Source organism: Vitis riparia, chromosome 15 (genome assembly GCF_004353265.1).
Source record: "Vitis riparia cultivar Riparia Gloire de Montpellier isolate 1030 chromosome 15, EGFV_Vit.rip_1.0, whole genome shotgun sequence".
NCBI classification, from domain to species: domain Eukaryota; kingdom Viridiplantae; phylum Streptophyta; class Magnoliopsida; order Vitales; family Vitaceae; genus Vitis; species Vitis riparia.
Genome location: NC_048445.1, coordinates 1,888,871 through 1,913,602, shown reverse-complemented (window position 1 = coordinate 1,913,602; position 24,732 = coordinate 1,888,871). Strand labels below are relative to the sequence as shown.

Below are 24,732 nucleotides of genomic sequence, written 5' to 3'. Positions count from 1 at the left end.
ATGAATTAATTCCATAAATTCCATTACTCGGAATTACGAAAAATAAATTCACACTTATTTTAAAACATTTTGAAAATCAAAGAAAAGTCAGAAGTGGCTTGCCCGAAACAAAATGGCAACCAAATTTTATTAAAAATGGGATTTTGAGTCCTAAAAACCCTAAGGATGAAAGCTTTGGAGACTTGAAGTTATTTAAAAAAACCGGGATTTAGGAAATTATTTACAAAACGAGGTTTGAAAAAAATCATTTTTAAGATCAGAATGGGAAAGTAGGGGATGACACGTGGCTTAAAAAGAAAAGTTGCATGCCAAAGGTGGCCATGCAACTAGAAGTATGCAAAAGCGGGCCCAGGGAAGAATAATTCTGGCAGAGATGTGGGCTCCAAATCTCCTTGACATCCTCAGGCACATGGAAAGGCTCATATGGCCATGGTGATTGCTGGTTTTCTAATAATTTTCTGGAACATGGCCTCACAATATTGCCAGTGACCGATCGGGTTCAAGGTGCGTCAGTTTCAAACCCACTGAATATCGATTGGAGGAAAAATCATGGAAGGTGCCGACCCTTCTACAAGATCAGAATTTAATGGCGTGCACATCTCATCATATCTGATAGTGGACCTGAGCAAAATGGGTCCCCATCATAATATTTGAGATCTCCAATTTTATTGAGTGAGACAGAAAAGGTAGGTGTGATCTCCAGATCATCTGCTGGCAATTTTCTGAGGAAGTCAACGCTCTCTTCAAAATATGTGACTGCTGAATCAGCATCTCCTGTTGCTCGACTAGAACTGTTCCTAGTTGTGAACACTATTCAGAGGTGTTGCCCAGTTTTTCCAACTGACCACGGATATCTTCTGCACATATACTAAACCTTGATTTTGCATTTTCAACATTATTAGCACGAAATGCCCTCATCGCATGTTGCACCAAGAATGCACCTCTCTCCAAAGACGCATCCTCATATATCACTGTTTTATTATCACCCACTACTTCCTCTGAGTCTGTATTAACATGAAGCCTCTTTATTCTACTATGACCTTCAATAAAGCGATCAACTGTACTCTGAAGATTCATATCAGCTTCAATCTCCTCAACGTCAATTCCACATAATGGGTAATCTTTATGACGCGAGATACATGTCTTGCAATATACATAGGAACAAGGCACACATTTGTTGCTTTCAAAGAGAAGCGCTTGGCATATCATACAGCTGAGAGAACCCAGCTTAAAAGTTTGAGAATCATATCCAAAGGGACACTTTGGTCAAATGCTGGCAGCATCAACAGAATCCTTTTTCGTGCTGGCAGAATCACCAGAATCCTTTTTGCCCTTGCCTTCAAGCTCCAACTGGTGCTTATTTTCCTTTGCAAATCTCCAAGAAAACGACCACCACAAAGGAATTTCCTCCTTAGCACTAATGATCAGCAATTCCCCCTTAAAGATCACTCAAATCCCTCCGTTTTCACTCCTCCTTCTCTTTAACTCTCACCAAAAATATCTCAATCTCCTTTGGTGCCTCACCAGTTGCATCATTCCCTTCTGACATGAGTGCTCAGAATCCCAATTTTGAGGAGCTTCTGATGGTCCAAAAACACATGGCGGCTTCAGTTTCTGACCACTTGAGAGGAGAGCGAAGGGGGTGTTGATGAAGCCATGAACGCGTGGGAAGAGCTGGCCATGGGTGCATGCAGCATGGATTGGAGGTACAGGGTGACCATGCATGCACGAAATTAGAGGTTACAGAGGATACACATTGTGGTGTAATGGGCTGTTAGTAGTGGGTATGAAGAGAGGGAATTGGGTATGAGAATAATGGGCAAGAAATGGTGTGATGGATACATGGCATACAGGGTTGGATGATCATGAAGTATAGCTGCCAATGGGTATCACCAAGTATGGTGGTGAAGAGAGGGAACGAGTGAGGGCAAATATGCATGGATATGAGATGACATGGGTATTGTGGTGTGGCGGAATAGTGATAATATGAGGAATAGGTTTTATGGGCATAGCAGAGAGGTAATGGCATGGGGTGATAATGCTTGATGGAATTTAATAGAAAGTGGGGTATGAAAAACATATGGTACGAAGAGATAGACGAATGAAGTGGGCGGTGAGAAATGGGTATGAAAAACTAGAGAGAGAAAGGGTATATGAGGGTGGTGATGAGAGAGAAAAGGTGGCATAGTGGAGTGGGTTGTATGAAATGGGTATGGAAATTGAGTTAGTGAGATGAATGATTATGAATGGGAGCTCGATGATTGGGAATGTATCCATGAGATGAAAGAGATATGAAGCTTCTTCCTCACAGCCATAGGAGCTCTCTTTCCCCTTGAAACTTGAATACCCACAGCTCAGTTTTTCGTCTTCACTTTTCCATCCTCCATTGGCATAGACACCGTCATCCTCTTTCTTTAGGTACCAATGCATTCAAAACCATATCATTTAGACACTTCTCCATTTGACTATCTATCCCGAGCATGCCCAGAGAATCGTCATTACTTCCAATAATTGATAGCTTGCTAGTTTAGTGGATGGGTCAGGGGCATCTGATTCAAATTCGGTAGCCTTAGGAATCGCTTTTTGAAGAAGATGTGCTACTGATAGTAATGATATCCACAGTCAAGATGACAAGGCGGACCACTTGCTGCTTGCATGCCCCACCACATACAGCATCAGATCAGTGAGACTCAAATGTACCCTGAAGAAGCTCTCATACTCCCCTTATCTGACCTTCATTTCCACAACAAAGACTCCAAGGTCTACAGTACCAAATGTCGGAAAAGAAAACCACCTCAACAGCAACAAAATCCGCTCAGCAAATATCCCCAACCTGAAGTCGCTTCCCCACATTCCTTGGCAAAGTTTAGGCAGCCCATAGAGCCGCAAAGCTCATGAGTGTAGCTCTCCATAACCTCAGAATGAGAACACATCTATTGCAATTTCTTACTCCATCAGGTGGAGGTGAGAAAACTGACGCACCATGGACAGAGTACCAAGAACAGGGAAAAACAGCAAAATAGGGCATAAATAACAAGAACCAAAACGACCCATACGAGCCTCATTTCATGTATCAATCCATGAGCTCAGATGCAGTGGTTGGGCCAAAATAAGAGGATTTCAAATGAGTCCCAAAAGGAAAAGCAAAACATGACTTCAAATACCTCAAATGAAATCTCAAAATGTGGTCAAGGAGGCAAGTCAGAAAACAAATATAAAAGTGGGTGTGATCAAACTCAGATGTTAAAAACAATATGTAAGGATCCCTCATGCTCATATTCAGACATCAGAATAGGATCTCACAATACCCAGAAAACACAATAAAAGGACATGAAACACAAAACATCAATAGCTTATGGAAATAATACCTGTGGCACCCTCCTTCAAGATGCTTCTCCTCACGAAACCTTTCTCCTCTGGTCTCTGCCGCCTCCAAAAATCTCTATCCCTCACTTCTCCTAACTAAAAGAAAAAAAGCAAATCAAAATCCTCCCATAAAACCAGTCCCGCTCCTCTTGAAGTTCTTTAGAAAAAAAACCAGAATCCCTCTGTCTCCAGCCCCCTCTCTCAAAATGCTCTATCTGGTAGCCTCTCCTCTCCCTCTACAGCTACCCCGAATATCTCCACCAAAACAGAAACGCACCCCCTAAAAGCTCTCTGCAACTCTCTAATGGCAGCCTCTTCTTCTCTCAGAAAACTCCCTCTACAGCCTCCCTCCGCTCCTCTGGCCTGGATACCTCCTTCAAAATATCCAAACCAAAAGTCCCCTCTCAAAAGCTCCCCTGCAGTCTCACCCAAAACCCCGGATACCTCTCTCCCCCCAAAAAAATCTCCTCTCATGCAGCTTTTCTTTTTTTCTTTTTCTTTCCTTCCTCTCTCCCGGATTTGCCCCCTCCAACCGTCTCTGCAGCAGCAGCCACCTCCTCCACTACCTTGCAGCTGCTTTTTCCCTCTCTCTCCTCCGCTCCTGCTAACGGCATGTAGGAACCTTCTAGAAGACCCCTCCACGTGTCAGCCTCTGATTTGCTTCCCAAAAAGCAAGGCTGATTCCCTAGCAGCTAGTCAAAACGTGACACGTGGCTTCCCCTAGATGGTGACATTTGGCAAAAGGTAAGCTGCAGAAAATGAGCCTCCAAATGGGGGTCTACAAATATGCCCCTCTTCGGTAGAGTTCACGAGTGTAAGGAACATGAATAATGGAGTGAAAAGCAAGTGTGAATAGTGAGTGGAATGAAGTGAACTCTACCGAAGAATCAAAGAGACCCCCATAGGGACATTGGTGAAACGCAAAGTCACCTAGGCTAGCAAACAAACACAAAGGCTCTAATCCTAAGAGAAAAGATGTCACAAAATGCTTCTGAAGCTACACTAAGGATCCAGACCCCCTCTAAGACGTCCCCAAAAGTGACTCGAAGATCGATGTCAAAGATGAGTAACGGTCGAACCACCTTGGAGCGCGATCAAGAATGCGCCCAAGGGGGACTGCCCTATGTGGGCTGCTAGATGAATAGGCGATAAGCACAGGGTAACAAGGTGAGGAGAGTGAGAATAAGTACAAATCCATGAAGGTGAGACGTGCCATGCCAGAGAATATGAATGCCAGGAGTAGTGACTCTGAATGGCGGGACTGACACTGAACACTAAACTGAGAAAAACAACGGCTCTGGAAGCCAAACCAAAAAGCTAACTCTAAACGCTAAACTAGAAAATAACAGCTCTGGAAGCCAAACCAAAAAAACTAACTCTAAAAGCTAAACTAGAAAGCAATAGCTCTGGAAGCCAAATTAAAAACTAGCTCTAAAAGCTAAACTAGAAAGCAATAGCTCTGGAAGCCAAACCAAAAACTAACTCTAAAAGCTAAGCTAGAAAGCAATAGCTCTGGAAGCCAAAACAAGACGACAGTAATGACTCTGGAAGCCTAAACACGATGACGATAGATGAGAGAAATGTCTCTGGAAGCCTAAACAAGATGACAACAATGGCTCTGGAAGCCGAAACAGGATGACATAAATGGCTCTAGAAGCCTACACGAGACGGAAGAAACGACTCTGGAAGCCTAAACAGGACAACGGTAATGGCTCTGGAAGCCTAAACAAGATGACAACAATGGCTCTGGAAGCCGACACGAGATGAGAGAAATGGCTCTGGAAGCCTAAACAAGATGACGACAATGGCTCTGGAAGCCGACACGAGATGAGAGAAATGACTCTGGAAGCCTAAACAAGATGACGACAATGGCTCTGGAAGCCGATACGGGATGAGAGAAATGACTCTGAAAGCCTAAACAAGATGATGGTAATGGCTCTGGAAGCTCAAACGAGAATGCGACTCTGAATGTCAATCTAGGAAGTGATGACGACTATGAACGCCGAAACCGAGAATGCGACTCTGAATGTCGATCTAGGGAATGGTGATGACTCTGAACACCGAACTGGAAACACGATGATGGCCCAGTGATGGTGGCTCTGAACGCCGAGAACTGAGAAGCGACAATGATGGCTCTGAACGCCGAAGTTGGGAAGTAATGATGGCTCTGAATGCCGAAGCTGAGAAGTGATGATGATGACTCTGAACGTCAAACTGAGAAATGACAACAACTCTGAACGCCGAAACCAAGAATGCAACTCTGAACGTCTATCTGAAAACCTATGATGGCTCTGAATGCCGAAGCTGAGAAGTGATGATGATGACTCTGAACGTCAAACTGAGAAGTGATAACAACTCTGAACGTCGAAACCGAGAATGCAACTCTGAACGTCTATCTGAAAACCGATGATGGCTCTGAATGCCGAAGCTGAGAAGTGATGATGATGACTCTGAACGTCAAAACTGAGAAGTGATAACAACTCTGAACATCGAAACCGAGAATGCAACTCTGAACGTCTATCTGAAAACCGATGATGGCTCTGAATGCCGAAGCTGAGAAGTGATGATGATGACTCTGAACGTCAAAACTGAGAAGTGATAACAACTCTGAACGTCGAAACCGAGAATGCAACTCTGAACGTCTATCTGAAAACCGATGATGGCTCTGAATGCCGAAGCTGAGAAGTGATGATGATGACTCTGAACGTCAAACTGAGAAGTGATAACAACTCTGAACGTCGAAACCGAGAATGCAACTCTGAACGTCTATCTGAAAACCGATGATGGCTCTGAATGCCGAAGCTGAGAAGTGATGATGATGACTCTGAACGTCAAAACTGAGAAGTGATAACAACTCTGAACGTCGAAACCGAGAATGCAACTCTGAACGTCTATCTGAAAACCGATGATGGCTCTGAATGCCGAAGCTGAGAAGTGATGATGATGACTCTGAACGTCAAAACTGAGAAGTGATAACAACTCNCACTTTTGACTCACTTAGCATGTATTGCATAGGAAAAGGAAAAATAAAATTATTTATTTATTTATTGAATTACTTAGGTCATTTTTTTTACATTTATTATTTTTAAAAATAATAAAAATATATTATTAATTATGTTTTAAATTATACAAATAGTAAATATATCTTGTAACCCGTGACTTGAAACCATAATCCTGACTTTGATATAAATTATTTTATTGAATTTTGATCATCTCATCTAAAAATCAATTGGTAGTCAATTGAGGTATGACAAACCTTTTATGATATTTGACATCATATCTCATTGGCCCATTTTAACAATCATCATTTGGGTAACTCATTTTTGGGCTTAAGAACAACATTATTGCACCCTAACAATATATCATAAGAAAAAAAAAAGATGCAAATAAATTGAACGTGTTAATTTCAAATAAATAGAATTATTTAATGTGCTTTTTTGTGAATATTGAAAATAAAAGGGTTTTTTTCTTCTAATTTTTAAATTTTAGAAAAACTGAAAATAAAAATCAAATAGTATTGTAGTTAGATATAAACTAACTTAGCATTAATAATCACAATAATAACAATATATATTTATTTAAATCTAAAAATATCACATAATAATCTACGAATTAAAAAAATGGAAAAAAAAAACCAAATTTTACGTATAAAACTCCATCCATCACTGAACCCTAATACAAGGTCATCCGTATGAGATCAGCTCCATATTGCAAACTCTAATCGATGAAAAAACACGAACCCAGAAAATTTCATAGATCCACATCCCTCTTACACTTCTGTTTTTGAATCGATCTGCTCGTAATATTCACTGTGATCGAACAATTCATCTTCACCACCACGTGCTTTTTGATAATTTTCAGCATCTTCACCCTCCCAGGAACCCTGGAATACGAGTTCATGGGCAGAATCCCAGAAGAAATATCTGTTAGCAAGCTCGGATTCGACATGAGAGAATCGGAAATGATCTCAACAGTCACGTTCATTTTCATGGTTCTTCTGGCCTTGGCCTGTCCCGGTGGCCCTCGAGCTTCTCCGATGACTGTGCCGCGGTAGAAGAGGGTGGTGGTGGTGTTTTTGTACCTGAAGGAAGCGAAGTTGGGTTCTTGACGGAGACGTCGGCGGTGAGGGACATGTTGACGCCGGGCCAGGGGTGGTAGTGCCGTTGATGAGCTCGAGCTTGTCGACTGTGAAGCCGTTGAGTTTGATGACTGGGTCTTTGACTCGGAAGACCGTGAAGACGAGGATGATGACGACGGCGGCTTGGATGAGGATGGTGGCGGCGATGCAGCCCCAGCACTTGATGCATCTGCGACGGCGGAGGCGGCTGAGGTGGTTGGTCACCTTATCATCCTCGCTGCTGAGGCGGTGACTGGCCGGAGCTAGCGGCCGGACTTGCTCCCTTTCGACCATGGCCGGTGAATTGGAGAAAGGAGGGATCGGTTGTTGAGTGTGTGGGGTTGTTAAAGCACTCTTATATCATCGTGGGCTTGTGAGAGCCTTGAAATGTGTACTAATACTGTTGAATATTAATTCACGAGACTTTGTTCTTTAAGTCAATTTTTTTGGAAAATGATAAATAAATTAATATTTTCATCATATGCGAACAAATAAGACAAAAAAAAGACTCAGAATCAATTAACGATCTTAACTTAACGTTTAAAGTCATTTTTATTTTATTAAATATTTTTAATTTGATTAATAACTTAAATTAAGTTATTAAATTATTTTAAGTCATTGAATTAATTTACCAAACACGTTATTACTAGATGACAAATTATTAACCAAATTTATTGTAAGTCGGTATTCCATATTTTTTTTAGCATTTTCTTTAACTATTTTTATAAGTTAATTATTTGGGAAATGTCCCAATTATTTAAAAGACTCGTACTTGATATTAATTACTTAAGATAATTTAATTAATGATAAATATGAATTTATATATATGAGATAGTAAAGATAATATTTATATCATTAAAAAATAATGTTTGAATGGTTAAAAATAATATATTTGATAAAAAAAAATTATGAAATGCTAATTATTTATAAATAATAGATTAAAATTTATATTTTATAAGTTTGAGTTTCTATTTTGTAATTTTTTTTCTTATGAATGGATGAAAACATGTTTTTTCTCTCGATGAAATAAATATGCTATATGAATTTGTCACTCTCAAATGGCTAAATCAATTAATTTAGTCAACATTTCCCTATGGATTCTTTGACTTCTAAACATTCCATTTCAATGGAAATGCAACCATATAAGTCAAGCAAACCAAACTCCTCCCCAAAAAATTATTTATTTATTTTTACTAAAAGAATGTTAAATTCAAGACGACCGCCATCCTCTGAATTCATTTACCATGGACCAATTTATAACTAACATTAAATTACACAAATAAATAAAATAAAATAAAATATATGAATAGGCTTAAGTGCTTAAATTCAGCTTATTTAAGAGGTAAGGTCCAATGTCAGTGGTAGATATCAATACTAACTTTTAATAGTATTTATTAGATAGATTTTCAAATATGGTTTTTATTAAAAAAAAAAAAATGTATATTTTTTCACAAATGTGACATTATTTTATTTTAATTAATGTTTTTAAAATTATTGTTATTTTAAATATAGTGAATTATAAAAATATATCCATATACTTTCACCACTGTAATTATTTATTTTGTTAAACGTGTCATTTGAGAGTGCTTGTTTTTTTAACCTAAAAAGATGAATCCGTAGTTCATAATTGAGACTTTAATTTAAATTAAAAATAATAAAAATATGGTTATTATGTCGTAAAAAAAAAAAGTAACTTTGAATATAAGTTTGGCAAGGTAGTTAAATTTAATTTTTTTCCCATAAAAATACTATTTTGGCCCAAAACTCTATATCGAGATAGTTAAAAGTAAAATAAGAAAAAAAATAAGAAAATCAAAATTGGAAAAATAAGATGCTTTCATATTCTTGTTTCTAACAAGTAAAATACCTATAAATATTAAACCTAAAACAAAAATAATAATAATAAAATAAAAAAATTTAAGAATTTATTTGAAAATATATTATTTTTTATAATAGATATTTTCAAATATTTTTTAGAGTATTTTGAAAAATAATTTAAAAATAAAAAATGCATGGAAACTTTTATATTGTATTTAAATTTTCAAATAGAAGTTTATTTTTGAAAATAATTGAAAAAATATTTTTCAAGCTGGTCTTTTGTGGATATTGACAAACGAGAGCCTTAATTTTGAATATAATTATTTGAAGATCAGAGAGCAATAAAAATATTTAATTGTTATTATGTTTACTGGAGGTGGCCGCTGGGTGTTGACTTTCGGAGTTGCCGGCAGATCGATTAAGATCTACCCTGACTTTTTTCAATGCTATCCAATAGAATTTTGCAACGTGTCCTCACTCGGATCACCCCGCTCATCCGATTCGTCCAAAAAATTTTGAAACGTGTCCGATTGGAAAAAGCATGTAACAAAATGTGGAGATGCGGGGTATCGATCCCCGTACCTCTCGCATGCTAAGCGAGCGCTCTACCATCTGAGCTACATCCCCTGATGAGATTGAATTTTCTTTCTATAAATAATAAAAAATAATGTTTTATTAATTTTTTTTTAAATAGTGGGAGATTTTCAGAAAGGGGAATATTTGTGTGATTAATAATGGTGTGGAATAAGATAAAATAAATAGTCTATTAAGAATAAATGGATCTACTAAATATTCCCTTTTCTATATATATATATATATTTATATTGAATTATTTCTTAGACAAATATTTTAAAATCTTGTAAGTCTTTTTATTTCATAAAAAAAAAATATTTAAGTAAATCAAATTAACCAAGTAATGCAATATTATATTTGGCTTTTGGAAAGTATGAAGGGAAAAAAAATAATACTAAAAAATTGATTTTCTCATTTAGATATCGAGAAATAAAACACTAAAAAAAAAGGAGGGAAATTTTTTTATAAGAATCCTTCTTCATTTTTCTTTTGGTTGAAAGAAAAATTAAGAAAATAAAAAATTATTAGAAAAATAAATTTTTATATTTAATTTATCTCAAATAAAATATAATTAGAATTAATTATAAATTTATATACATATTTTAATTATTTAATCTTTATATAAAACGAAAAATGAGTATGTAAGTCCAAAGATTTTTCTACTCGTATTTTGATGATTACAAAATAAGATTAATTAATAAATTTAAATCAAGTAAAGTTTTCAAGTTTTAATCATAGATTTTTAAAGAAAGCTTAAGCAACCTTTAATGAAAATCGAATCATATGGAAATATAGATTCCTAAAAAATATTAGGGAAATAAGAAAAAGTAAAAAAAATGTTTTTTTTCATATTTGGTTTTACTATAAAAAAATAAAAATAAATAAATATATTTAAAATTATTTAATCTTGTTATAATAAAGAGAAATAAGTATAATAAGTACGAAAAAATAGATAAAAATAATTTATTAAATATAAACTTTTTTATTTACTTTTATTTATTTCTACTTTTGGTTTCTATTTTATTTTATCCGCATATTCCTTCAAATTTTTAAAGAATCAAACATAGTCTAAAAATTTAAAAGTGTGTAGAAATCTATAAGATGATTCCCTGCACTTAGGTCTAAAATATTTTTCATACACAAAGATCGTTTAATATTAAAATGTAAACCTATAAGATGATTTTCCATGGTACACTCAAGTCTAAAATATTTTCAAGCACAAATACCATTTAATGTTAAAATGGATGAATTTTTGTTTAATTGAAATCTTAAACTAAATTTAAATATATAAAACTAATTTATTAAATTTAAATTATATATATATATATATATATATATATATATATATATATATATATATTATAATATATATATATATTTTCCTCTTTTTTTTGTAATTTCTTTCATTTTTAAAAAACCAGATAAATAACAATGAGGAAAAGTAGAGGAATTCATTATTTAATTTTAATTTCCTTACTTATGAATTTTTGAAAAATATTATAAAAATTCGTGAGAAAGATTTTTGATAAAAAATGGAGATAATAAAAGAAATGCAAAAATTAAATTCAACTTAATTTATTCTTTTTTGTGATTTTTCAAATTTAATTTTCGTATTTAAAATAAAGAAAACTTTTTTGACTAACTTTCATGACAATATAATTTTCGGCTCCAATTTTTTCACTTAATAAACTCGTTATAAGATATTTATTAAGTAAGTCCAGAAAAATAAATAAAATTTAACTTAAAATCATTTTATGTCAATATTTCAATAGAATAAAAATTAGAGAAATATTATGTCACTTTAAAAAATAAAATAAAAAACTTAATATAAATTAGAGAAATATTTTTTAGTTCATTTTCATATTCCTCTATTTATATCTCTATCTATTCATATTCTATCAATAAAATTCAACAATTTCAATCATTGTTTCCAAGAGAGAGAGAGTAAAAAATAAAAATAAAAATAAAAAAATGGAGGGAGAAAGAAAAATTGAGAAACAATCTAAATTGGCAATCCCAATTATTGTAGGGGAAGTAGAATTCCACAGCACAAAAGTTTGCAATACGGTGGTCTCGTTGAGTTCTGTAGACCTTAAAGTATGTCATGGAAGTCTCCTTGCCTGAGATTCCAAGAATGACCTGCACCAAAAAAAAAGAAGAAAAAATTGTCAGGGTGGTTTTGTAATTTACCAATTCATCTATGGAGGAAAACTTACCTGCTTTGAGTAAATATTGGCCGGGTCGGATTAGAGGATGTGGATAGCTGCATTCTGAATAAAGGATTTAGAATATTAAAAAATAATAAAAAAAAAAATTAGAAAGAAGAAGGGATGATAGTCATTACAATTTTCCAGCCACATTCAGTTGACACCCAGCACAGTTAACAGCGGCCAATCGCATCTGAAGGTTTTCCCCCTCGTGATCAAGTAAAAAACTACCATTAATTCGAATCTCTGCTGCTTCTATTTGGTACCATTCCTTCTGCAATTAATCACGATTTCTTTTAATTCAGTGCTATTTGTTTTTTTATTGAATATAAAAATTAAAATTATATAATTAAACTAAATTGATTAATTATAATTCATTTTAATTATGTTAATTAATATCAATAAGATACTTTTTTTTTTTTTTTTTAAAAAAGCACTACTTAAGTAATGTTTAGTTCTAGATAATGCTAAAGAAAGAAAAAAAATAAATATAAAAAAAAATATTTTTCATACTTTGTTATCTTATAAATAATAGAATGAGATATAATTAAAATTTAAATATTTTTAATTAATTTAATTTTATATTAAAAACTAAAACAAATAAAAAAAGTTTGAATAAGAAAAAAAATAATTTACTTACTTCAAGTTTATTTTTTATTTTTATTATTTTTCCACGTATTTTCCCGTGATTTTTCTAGAACCAAAGGTAGAAGTTTGACTTTTTTTATTAAATAAAAAATTAATAATAAATCATGAAAAAAAAAAGAAAAAATGAAAAACAAATTACTTTTAAACAACAAACCAAAAAAACAAATACCCTTATAATCTCATTAGGAACCGGAAGAAAGATAAGAACTAAAATCTTACGCTGTATCGAAGAGCCGAACGATCGCGTAGGTGGATTCTGATGATCAGAGAACTGCAAACAAAGATTGAAAAACTTCAAAGATTGCAGTAACAACCAATTTGGTAAAACTTTTCTAAGATTGGAAAAAAAAAACAGAAAGAAGTACATTTGCACAGAGCTGTGAGCGGTCTGTGAAGAATGTTAAGCATGAGGTACATCCGTAGACAATGGCGCGTGTGTTGTTCATTTCCGAGAAAATTAACTTGAATACTGCTTCTCCTGATCACAAAGAAAGAATGATGATAAAGAGTTGTTTGGATACCAAGAAAGTGTTGATGCGAAAAAGCAACTACTCTTACCGCAAAATATGCTGGGAAAAAAAAATCGATTTAAGAAAGTGATCATGCTTGTATATGAAAAGGATTGCACCTGATTAATATTCCAAAGAAAAAGGAAAAGAGATCGATCAGAAATGTCAGGAGACTTCTTGATGGATGTTTCTTTATTATTGAGATCGGATGTAGGAAGGTACCTGATTGGCGAAGAATTAGAACAACAAACACAGTGAGAGAATGAAAGAGAGAAGTGGCTTCAATTTTTTCCCGAGAAAGTGAGAATGAAAGAGAGAAATGGAGGGAGAGTTGGTTACTGATTTATAGGAAATTAAAACAGTTACTTATAATCTCAACGATGGCAATGAGTATAAACAGATTCTTGTTAGGTTATACGCCTTTATGTTTACCATGTCATCAGGTGACTTTCATTTTAATTTTTTTTTTTTAATATTATTTTTTTCAGCCACATATTTCATAGATTTTCATTTACTTCGGAGCTAAATATTATTTAAATGTTTAGAACGGTGGAGTATTATTAGATTATCTATAAAAAAAAAATAATATTTGATAATGCATTATATAAAATATATATACTTAATTAAGAATTCATTTGATAGTGGGAAAATATCCGAAACATAATCTTATACTCTCCTTCAAAACTAATGAAAGTTTATTGAATCAACTTAATGACTTAAAGTAACTTAATGTTTTAGTGACTTAATTTATGCGATCTTAATATTTTTTTGTTTTATAAATATAGTTCTATGTTTAAGTAAAATAAATTAACTATTTTAATTTAACATTTAAAATCATTTTTAACTTAAGTTGTAACATTAAATCATTTTAACAAGTATACTTAAACTATTTAATAACTTAAATTAAATTATTAAAACATTTTAAGTCATTAAGTTGATCGACATTTGGTAAAATTTAATACTTAATTTAAATTGGCTTTAAGTTAAATTATACAAAGTGGTTAGAGGAGGGCATATGGTGACATTTAGGCCATAATAAGTATATCATCCAATTTAATTAGTTGAATGAGGTACCAAGAAATTAAGGCCGTAATTATAAATATTTATTTATTTATTTAGAAATCAGTTTGAATATATTATTATTATTAGCAGTACGAGTAGAGGAAGGTGAACAGAATTTATTAACAAATCATGCTAATCTTTTATTTTTTTCAATATATTTTGAGTAGTTGTTTTGATTTTCCAAACACCCACACAGCATATAAACTGAATGGAAATGTAAAGATTTTATTTATTTATTTATTTTTCGTAAAAAGGAAAAATGAAATTATATTTAACCAAAAACGTACGTGGGAACCTCAAACTAAGGGAGCTTGATCACCAAGTCGGAGATCGACTTTGCCAAACATGGTCTTATTGGCTTCTCCAAAGTCAAAAGGAAAAAACATGAAAAGTCAAACTTGCATGAGATTCATTAAACAGCACGAAAACACAGAAAGTAACGTGACATTTCCCCATGCATGAAAACAAGAAAAAGAGAGGAGCGGATCTACCCAACACGAGGATACGACCACCACCTCGTACTTACCCAACACCATCAAACATGAAAATTCAAGCCTTGCAAGAAACACTCATCAAACAAAACAAAGAAAACACACAGAAGTAACAGGACACATATTGCACCACAAATGGAAGGAGAGTGAAGCCGTCAAAGAGGCATCTGGATCTCTGCTATCGTGGTACGAGAAATAGGGTGGTCACGAGCCCAAGGAAGATCAACGGTGAGTTTGAATTCCAACTCGTACATGTTGTCCCAATCTACACCAATGTCATTTGTCAACTTCATCAGATGCTCGTACCTCACCGACATTGGCACCTGTATCATTTCTTGCTTTTGCTGCTCCAGTTGCTTTGGGAGATTCTCCGTAAACGGGCCTTTTACCATCTCCCTACATTCCCGAAATCAGACGACGACGTCGTTTCCCAAACAAAAGAAACAAAACCAAAACGAAAATCTTAGATTAAAGCACGCGATAACGAAGAAAAAAGAAAGAGAGAAAACATCAAACCTGTCCTTCTTTACAGTCTTGAGGGTGTAGTAGATTGTCTTAACTGTAACTTGACAAGTATACGGGTTGGTGATAGAGACCTTGGCTTTGAACGTCGCTCTATTTTGTTTCATGTCTATGACCTTGTCGACATGGGGCAAGACCGTGAGCTTACATTCGGGATTCACCATCCTCACTCTCTCCAACAGCTTCACTAGGGCTGCACAACCTTCAACCACACGACACAAATTCCAGAATCAACTGAGAGATGGGTCTGCGGTGAAGACACCCATGAGAGAGGCTGGTATATATACAGAAAGATAAATCTGTGGTGGCATGTGGTACAGAGCATCCATTAATATTCTAGGAAAAAAATTTAATTGAAAAATGAATTAGAGATTGGTTTTGTCTGATGTTTTTATAACATATATATTTTTGCTTGCAGCCTTAGGCCGGAAAGTCTCCAGCATTGCTAATTAATATAGACTCTCCATTGAGCTAGGGGCTTGTGGTTCAAGATAGGTAGGAAAATATGAAATATTTTGAAAAGGCAATGGTTGAATTTGGTTCTATCTTCTCTAATATTTTATATGAAAATGAAATGATTATTTTTTATTTGTGGATGTAGACATGATTCATTACACCACATTGAAACCTCATATACTTTTGATTCTTCCATCTTTGTAGGTTCTTGGTGCAGCACGGTGAGGGGACTCGTGCTTCAAGGTATATGGATATAAAGAATATGAAAACATGAAATGTTTCAGGAATCCAATAATTGTATCTAGTTATATGATTTGTCATATTTTTCATTGTATAATAAAATAATTATTTCTCATCTATGGATGTAAACATAATTGATCGAATCATATTAAAACTCCATGTACCTTTGATTGTTCTATCTTTGTTTTATTAAATTAATATTGTTTGTATTAAAGTTTTCGCTGGCATAACATCTTATATGATTTTTATTTTTTTGTTTTTTAACTCTAACTTGAAGTTAAATTTCAATCTAATGTCAGGAATATTAAGATTATAAAAATTTGATTAGATATAAAGTAATTTATAAATCAAATTCAAGCTTCTAACAAAAGTAGTATTTTGTATTTTATTAAATATAATTTTTTAACAAAATTAATGTATTGTTTGTATTCAATGTCAAACAAATCATGTCATAATTTTTAAGGTATTGTTTGTATTATATACTTTTCATTAAACATCATATCATAATTTGAAATAGTTTTTTTTTTGTTTTTTTCTTTTACTTAATTTAGGTTGAACTAAAAATAATTTCATGCATGTGCGAAAATAAAACTTACACAAGAAGTAACATTTTTGGCATCCTCATATTAAATTATTTTCTAAGATCTAAGACCTTGTTTAGTTCAAGAAATTGGAACAATAAGAATAATGCATTTTTTGAAAAATTCATGTTAGGAACATGTATTGTCCATGTCTACAATGGGATAAATCATGTTGCCAAGTTGGAAAAAGATATATATCCATTCTTATTAGCTTCTTAACTTGAAGTTGAAGTTAGATCTAAGCTTCATAACATTAATATTATAAAAGTTTAATTAAATATAAAACAATTTAAAAAAGTAGTATTTTGTATTTGATTAAATTATGATTTTAAAAAAATTAATTGCATAAATACAAATTAAAGTCAACGCCAGAGTAATCATTTTTAAAAGGTATTGTTTGTGTTATATACGTTTCATTAAACACCATATCATGGTTTGAAATAGGTTTATATTTTTCTAACTTTAATTAACGTTGAACACAAATAATTTCATGCATACGCCAAAATAAGAAGAACCATTTTTGTCATTCTCATATTAAACTTTTTCTAAGCTTTAAGACCTTGTTTGGTTCACGAAATACCATCAATAAGAATCATACATTTCCTAAAACTTCATGTGAAGAACAAGATAAATCATGTGCCAAGTTGGAAAACGATACATCCATTTTTATTAAATATTTGTATAATTCATATTTACATCTTAATTTAATATATGCAATTTTATAATATTCAAGATAGACTATTTTCATATGCGTTGGTGCTAAATATTATTTAAGACTATGTTTGGTTTTGAAAAGTATTATGAAAAGAAAAAAAATGCTAAGAAAAATGGTTTTTTTATGTTTGGTTCATGATAAAAAAGACGAAATAAAATCAAATATAATTTAGTTAAAAATTTATGTATTTTAAAATTATTTAACCTTTATATAATGAAGAAAATATGTGAAATGAGTTTGAAAAAATATACAAATAATTTATTGACTTAAAAACTATTTTTTATTTTTCTTCACTCTTTCTTTCCTTCCATTTTTCATCTTTATTTTATTTTCCTCATATTTTCCTTTAGATTTTTCAAGAACCAAACATACCCTAAATGTTTAGAACCGTTAAGTATTATATTGTTTATAATATTATGATTTTTATGGATTATTTAAATGTATAAATGGTATATCAGAAATATTATATTTAAATTATTAAATATTTATTGTGAATTAGATTTTAGAAATTGTGTTATTGCCGTCATTTGCTGAAAAATGAAAAATGATAATAATAATAATAATAATAATAATAATAATAATAATAATAATATGGATAGGAATGAAAAAGAAAATAAAATAAAATAAAATGAAAATAAAAAGATAAAAAGAAAGGGCAACTTATGAAATTATAAAATAAAAAAAATGGAAGAAAAAACATTGAGAACCTAAATGCCAATTAAGAAAGATGGAAAGATCTTGTTGTTAAGTTTTCACTTCTATTGATTTGAATTAATGTTTCAATTTTTTAATTTTATGATAAAAACTATAAAAAAAAATATATATTTGATAGTGATTTTGATACAAAGTTAAAAAAAATATATATGTATTTAAAAAAAATTTTATATATATATATATATATGATATAACAAAGGCTATGAGTGAATAAGGAAAATACCCAAAAGGAGGGGTGAATTGGGTTTTTCAAAATCTTTTTCCACACAATAATATATACACAAAATAAATAAAGGAAGGAGATAAAGTTAGAGAAATTCAAACTCGGGTTTATAGTGGTTCGGCACTCCGTTGCCTACGTCCACTCTCCTCAATCTCCTAACCGAGTGAGGGTTCCACTAACTTGAAGCTTCAATCAAGCTTTCAATCTTCTTACACTTGGATTCCGGCTCCAATGGGCTCTTACACAATCTCTTCAAGATTTGAACCACTTGAAGGCTTTCACATTCAGTTTACACAAAGATGAAACTCTCAACCTAGCTTAAGGATGGCTCAAGTACAAGAGAAAGCTAGGATGAATTGCAAGAGTGCACTAAGAATATGCAAGTGATGGTTTGATGCACTTAGAAAGAAAATGAGAGCTTTTTGATCAAGAATAGGTAGGTGGGCTTTGAATGCAATTGTTCTCTTATTCATAAATGAAGAGGAGCCCTTAATTTATAGGTTTTTAAGCTCGGGAGACAAAAACAGCAGAAAGTAGCCTCGACCGGACGAGCAAAGGATCGACCGGATCACTAGCCGTTGGTGCATTTAATGCATGATAGGTTACCATTGCCTCGACCGGACCTCGACCGGACTAGGGTGAGGTTTGACCGGGAAGAGGAAGCTACTGGGAGAGAGAGAAAGTTTTTGTGTCTCCCCTGACCGGAACTCGACCGGACAAGTGTAACCGGTCGACCGGTTCCCCAACCGGTTGAGCCGGTTGGCCATGGTCTCGACCGGTTGAGCCTTTTGGCCCTGAAAATCTATCCTTTTTTATTTCTTTCTTTTCCAATACTTAGGCAAGGTCTTTAGGGAGTTAATATGTCATTTTTGAATCAATTTGCCTAAGGTATATTTGATGAAACTCGGGTTTTAAAGAAAATCAAGTTTTAGAGAATAAACCGAGTTTTATAAGATGCATGAAAAGGTATGAACATTCTAAGTGCACTCATGCTATCATCTTACATTCATTTCCTATGATTACAAATCTTCCAAATGATCTCGATCCCGTATTCGTTTGGTCCTTGATGAATTTTTGAGATTAAGTCTGAGATTCTTAACAGTTTAAAACAATTAGTCACTTAACCATGGTTTGTTATCATCAAAACCTGATTAGGAGAACCCTTGGACTAACAATATATATTTTAAAAAATTCCTTAATTAAGAAATCACTTGATCACATCAAGTAACTCATTGGGGTGATGATTATCTTCCAAAATTTAACAAACACTTTTTATATTATATTATATTATATTATTATTTATTAAAAATGACACCTTTTAAAGATAACCATGAGTTCTTAAACTTAAATTAAAATGTAATGATAAAGGTGGGAAACCGGAAACATAGTCTTATTCTCTCCTCTAAATCCAAAAAGATGTTTGAGGAATCTACTTAATAACTTAAAGTCATTTAATATTTTAATGACTTAATTTATATTAATTTCAATTTTTTTTTTTATAAACATAGTTACATGTTTAAATAAAAATAAATTAATAATTTTGATTTAATACTTAAAGTCATTTTCAATTTTTAAGTTGTGATATTAAGTTATTTTAATAAATATATTTAATTTATTTAATAATTTAAATTAAATTATTAAATTATTTTAAGTCATTAAGTTAGTAGGTGTTTAGTAAAATTTAATTATTATTATTTAATGATTTAAGTTAAGTTAAATTATAATTATTAACTTAAAACTTATTACTTAATTTTCATTACAAGTATTAAGGTTGTTTATTAAAATCAATTTAAAAATTATTCTAAATCTTTAAATTGACATATTTATTATCGTAAATTATATATAGGGTAAAAAAGGTCCACTAACAGTGGAAGTCTTTGAATAACAAAAGAGATCGGAAAGTTAAGTAACATAAATAAAACAAAAAAAGTAAAATGAACATGTAGATATAAAAATAAATTAATTATTTTTATTTATTATTTAAAATTATTTTTAGTTTTAAAACATAGCCATTAAGTTACATTACAAAACATATTTAATTTACTTAATAAAATAAAATAAATTATTAAGTCACTTTTTAAGTTATGAAATTGGTTACGAATCAGACACCATCAAACTAGGAACGTGAAATTCAAACTTTGCATGAGATTCATTAAACAACACACCTCCAAAATCAAAGTACAATCATGAAAATTCAAATTACTTGCATGAAACACTCATCAAACAAAACAAAGAAAACACAGATGTAAGTACAGGATACATATTGCACCCCAAATTAAAACCGGTAAATCATACAGGAGATGGAAGGAGAGTGAAGCCATCAAAGAGGCATGTTGATCTCTCCTTCCCAGGCAAGAGGAATAGTCTGGCCAGCAGAGAGTGGAAGATCAACGGTGACAGTCAAATCCAACTGGTAAATGCTGTTCCAAGCTCCGCCAATGTCAGCCATCAGCTGGCTGTGCGGCACCAAAATTGGCACCTCCACCACTATGTTCTTACTCGCCGGCAGTAGCACTTGGAGCTCCTCCATCCTCCCTACTACTATCACCCTACATTCCCCACATCAGACGACGACGTCGTTTCCCAAACAAAAGAAACAAAACCAAAACGAAAATCTTAGATTAAAGCATGCAATAACGAAGAAAAAAGAAAGAGAGAAAACATCAAACCTGTTGCTGTTGTCAGTCTTGAGGGTGTAGGAGACGTTGTAAACGCGAATGGGAGTGAAATAGGGGTTGGTCATAGAGACCTTGGCGTTGTACGTCACCCGCTCCTCGCTCTTATCTCTGATAACGACGTCGAAGACCCTGGCTCCCGGCAGCGTCCATGATATATTCAACATCCTCACCCTCTCCAACAGCTCCGCGGTGCACAACCTTCAACCACACCAGAAAAATTCCAGAGTCAACTGAGATATGGGTCTGCGGTGAAGATATCCATCAGAGAGGCTGGTATATATACAGAAAGACAAACGACAGATGATATGATATAAATCTGTGGTGGCATGTGGCACAAGCCATCCATTAACATGCTAGGAAAGAAAATTTAATAAAAAAAATGAATTAAGAATTATTATTGATTTTGGTTTTGCCTGCTGTTTTTATAATATATATATATATATTTATATATATTTGTTTTCATAGGCCTTATGTTACAAAGCGTAACAAATTCCTAATTAGTATGGGTTCTAGGTGCAATGAGGGAACTTGTGGCTCAAGATACGTGGGTACAAGGATAACGAAAGCATTAGAGATTTCAAAAACTTAATAATTATATCTAGTTTTGTCCTTTCTCATAGTTTATGTGGTATGATAAAATGATTTTATCTCACTTATGAATATAAACATGCTTAGCTTAATCATATTAAAACTTCGTATACTTTTGCTTATTTTATTTTTATATACTTAAATTAACATTATTTATATTAAAGTTTTTATTGGCACGACACCTTATATGATTTTTTTTTACCTCTAACTTGAAGTTAAATTCAATCTAATGTTGGGAATATTAAGGTCATAAAAATTTGATTAGACATAAAGCAATTTATATATCAAAATCAAGCTTCTTCGTGTTTAGGATATGTGGTGACAAAAAGTATGAAAACATAAAATATTTGGGAAACCTAATAATTATATCTAGTTTTTTACTCTGTAATATTTTCTATGATATAATAAAATGATTCTTTATCATTCATGAATATAGACGTATTTGGCCGAACCACGTTAAAACCTCGTCCACTTTTAATTGCTTTATTTTTGTGTTTTTAAATTAATATTATTTGCATTAAAGTTTTCGTTGGTATGACACCTTATATGATTTTTTTATTTTTATTTTTTTGTTTTTAAGCTCTAACTTAAAGTTGAATTTCAATCTAATGTCGGGAATATTATGATTATAAAAATTTGATTAGACATAAAGTAATTAATAAATCAAAATCAAGTTTCTAACAAAAGTAGTATTTTGTATTTTATTAAATATAAATTTTCAATGTCAAAGTAATAATTTTCAAAGGTATTGTTTGTATTATATGCTTTTCATTAAACATCATATCATAATTTGAAATAGTTTTTTGTTTTTTTTCTTAAACCTTAATTAAGGTTGAACTAAAAATAATTTCATGCATGTGTGAAAATAGAGCTTACACGAGAAGCAACATTTTTGTCATCCTCATATTAAATTATTTTCTAAGATCTAAGACCTTGTTTGGTTCATGAAATAGGAACAATAAGAATATATAATGCATTTTTTGAAAAATTCATGTTAGGAACATGCATTGTCCATGTCTACAATGGGATAAATCATGTTGCCATGTTGGGAAAAGATATCAATTCTTATTAGCTTCTTAACTTGAAGTTGAAGTTAGATATAAGCTTTGGAACATTAATATTATAAAAGTTTAATTAAATATAAAGTAATTCATAAATCAAAATAATACTTGAACAAAAGTAGTATTTTGTATTTTATTAAATTATAATTTTTTAACAAAATTAATTAAATAAATACCAATTAAAGGTTAATGTCAAAGTAATAATTTTTAAAAGGTATTGTTTGTATTATATAGGTTTCATTAAACATCATATCATGGTTTGAAATAGGTTTTTGTTTTTCTAACTTTAATTAAGATTGAACACAAAATAATTTCATACATACGCCAAAATAAAAAGTATCATTTTTGTCTTTGTCGTATTAAACTTTTTTTTTAAGCTCTAAGAACTTGTTTGGTTCACGAAATTCGAGCAATAAGAATCATGCATTTCTTGAAAACTTCATGTGAGGAACAAGATAAATCATGTGCCAAGTTGGAAAAAGATATATCCATTTTTATTAAATATTTGGATGATTCATATTTACATCTTAATCTAATATATATGCAATTTTAAAATACACAAGATAGCCTATTTAATTATAGCTTTAAGAAAAGGGAAAATTGGGATACGATACAATGGGATGAAAATATTTGAAAAAAATAAAACTAAGTTTTACATTTTTCAATAAAAATATTAAAATATATTAATTTGAAAACAAAACAACTAATGTGGCTAGTGTTGTATAAGTTAGACTCTTTTTTTCTTCTTTCAATGGAACTGTTGTTTAGTCATTATTACCAAAGCAAATGTAGTTACTCGATCTAGGTCGGTTTGGTATATGGAAATGGGGAAGAGAAATGAATATTATGTTTTCATTCCTATTTTTAGGTGAATGAAAATGAATTTGGTAATTTCATTTAGTATTTGGATGAACTTAGGAATTCAATATCAAAATGAGTATTTTTTTCCATCTAATGTTTGGTAATAATAAGAATGGAAATGAAAAAATTAACAATAATACCCTTTCATAGTTTAAAGTAATTTTTTTGTTTTTATTTATAAATAAATAAATGAGAAAACAAAGCTATGCTTAGTTAAGAAAAACACCCAAAAGGGAGGGTGAATTGGATTTTTAAAATCTTTTCAATTACAACAAATTCAAACACAATATAAGCAAAGTAAAGAGATAAAATTTAGAGAATTCAAATTCGGGTTTATAGTGGTTCGGCACTTTCTTACCTACGTCCACTCTTCTCAACCTCCTAACTGAGTGAGAGTTCCACTAACTTGAAGTTTCAACCAAGCTTCTAATCTTCTTACACTTAGATTCCAACTCCAATGGACTCTTACACAACCTCTTTAAGATTTAATCCTCTTGAAGGCTTTAACACTCAGATTGTTACAAGATATAATCATTCAACCTAGCTTAAGGATGACTCAAATACAAGACAAAGCTAGGATGACACACAAGAGTGCACTAATGGATATGCAAGTGGTGATTTTAATGCACTATGAAGGAAATGAGAGCTTTTTGATCAAGAACAGGTAGGTAGGCTATTGAGTGCAAGTGTTTTCTTGTCAATAAATGAAGTGAAACTCTCAATTTATAGGTTTCTAAGCTTGAGAGTCAAAAATAGCAAAAGGTAACCTCGTCCGGTCGAGTTAGGGGTCGACCGGTTCACTAGCCGTTGGAGTATTTAATGCATGACAGGTTACCGTTGCCTCAATCTGTAAGGAAAACACCTCGATTGGGAAGAGAAGGCTACTGGGAGAGAGATAAGGTTTTTGACCTTCCTCGACCGATTCTCGACCGGACGACCCCAACCGGTAGACCGGTTCCTCAACCGATTGAGTCGGTTGACCATAGCCTCGACCAGTTGAGCCTTTTTGGCCCCGAAAACCTATTTTTTTTATTCCTTTCTTTTCTAACACTTAGGCAAGGTCTTTAGGTAAATTATTAAGCCAATTATAAAACATTTTGCCTAAGGTACATTAGTTAAAAACTTGAGTTTTAATGAAATCGACGTTTTAAAGAATAAACCGAGTTTTCAAATATGCATGAAACATGTGATAATCCTAAGTACACTCATGCATTCATTTTACATTAGTTTCCTATGATCATAAGTCTTTCAAGCGTCTCGATCTTGTATCCATTTGGTCATTTGATGAATTTTCGAGTTTAT

At 32.3% G+C, this 24,732-nt stretch overlaps 2 protein-coding genes, 1 non-coding gene and 2 pseudogenes across 3 annotated transcripts; all 5 read right to left on the bottom strand.

Moving 5' to 3' along the window:
• Positions 1–583: 583 nt before the first annotated feature.
• Positions 584–1,725, bottom strand: LOC117932587 (annotated as a pseudogene).
• A 5,366-nt stretch (positions 1,726–7,091) lies between these two features.
• On the bottom strand, positions 7,092–7,809 carry LOC117932557 (annotated as a pseudogene).
• A 2,046-nt stretch (positions 7,810–9,855) lies between these two features.
• TRNAA-AGC lies at positions 9,856–9,928 on the bottom strand. Its single transcript has one exon. It is a non-coding gene; the product is annotated as a tRNA-Ala (tRNA).
• Positions 9,929–14,679: 4,751 nt separating this feature from the next.
• Positions 14,680–15,559, bottom strand: LOC117932623 (probable desiccation-related protein LEA14). Its single transcript, XM_034853902.1, has 2 exons — positions 15,308–15,559; positions 14,680–15,187 (listed from the first exon to the last, which is right to left on the bottom strand). Exons 1-2 carry the CDS (start codon positions 15,475–15,477, stop codon positions 14,947–14,949), a joined length of 411 nt encoding a protein of 136 aa, XP_034709793.1. The 5' UTR covers positions 15,478–15,559; the 3' UTR covers positions 14,680–14,946.
• Positions 15,560–20,367: 4,808 nt separating this feature from the next.
• LOC117932586 (desiccation protectant protein Lea14 homolog) lies at positions 20,368–21,179 on the bottom strand. The gene is made up of 2 exons (XM_034853863.1): positions 20,912–21,179; positions 20,368–20,791 (listed from the first exon to the last, which is right to left on the bottom strand). The coding sequence occupies exons 1-2, from the start codon at positions 21,082–21,084 to the stop codon at positions 20,563–20,565; spliced, it is 402 nt and encodes a 133-aa protein (XP_034709754.1). The 5' UTR covers positions 21,085–21,179; the 3' UTR covers positions 20,368–20,562.
• Between the last annotated feature and the right edge of the window lie 3,553 nt (positions 21,180–24,732).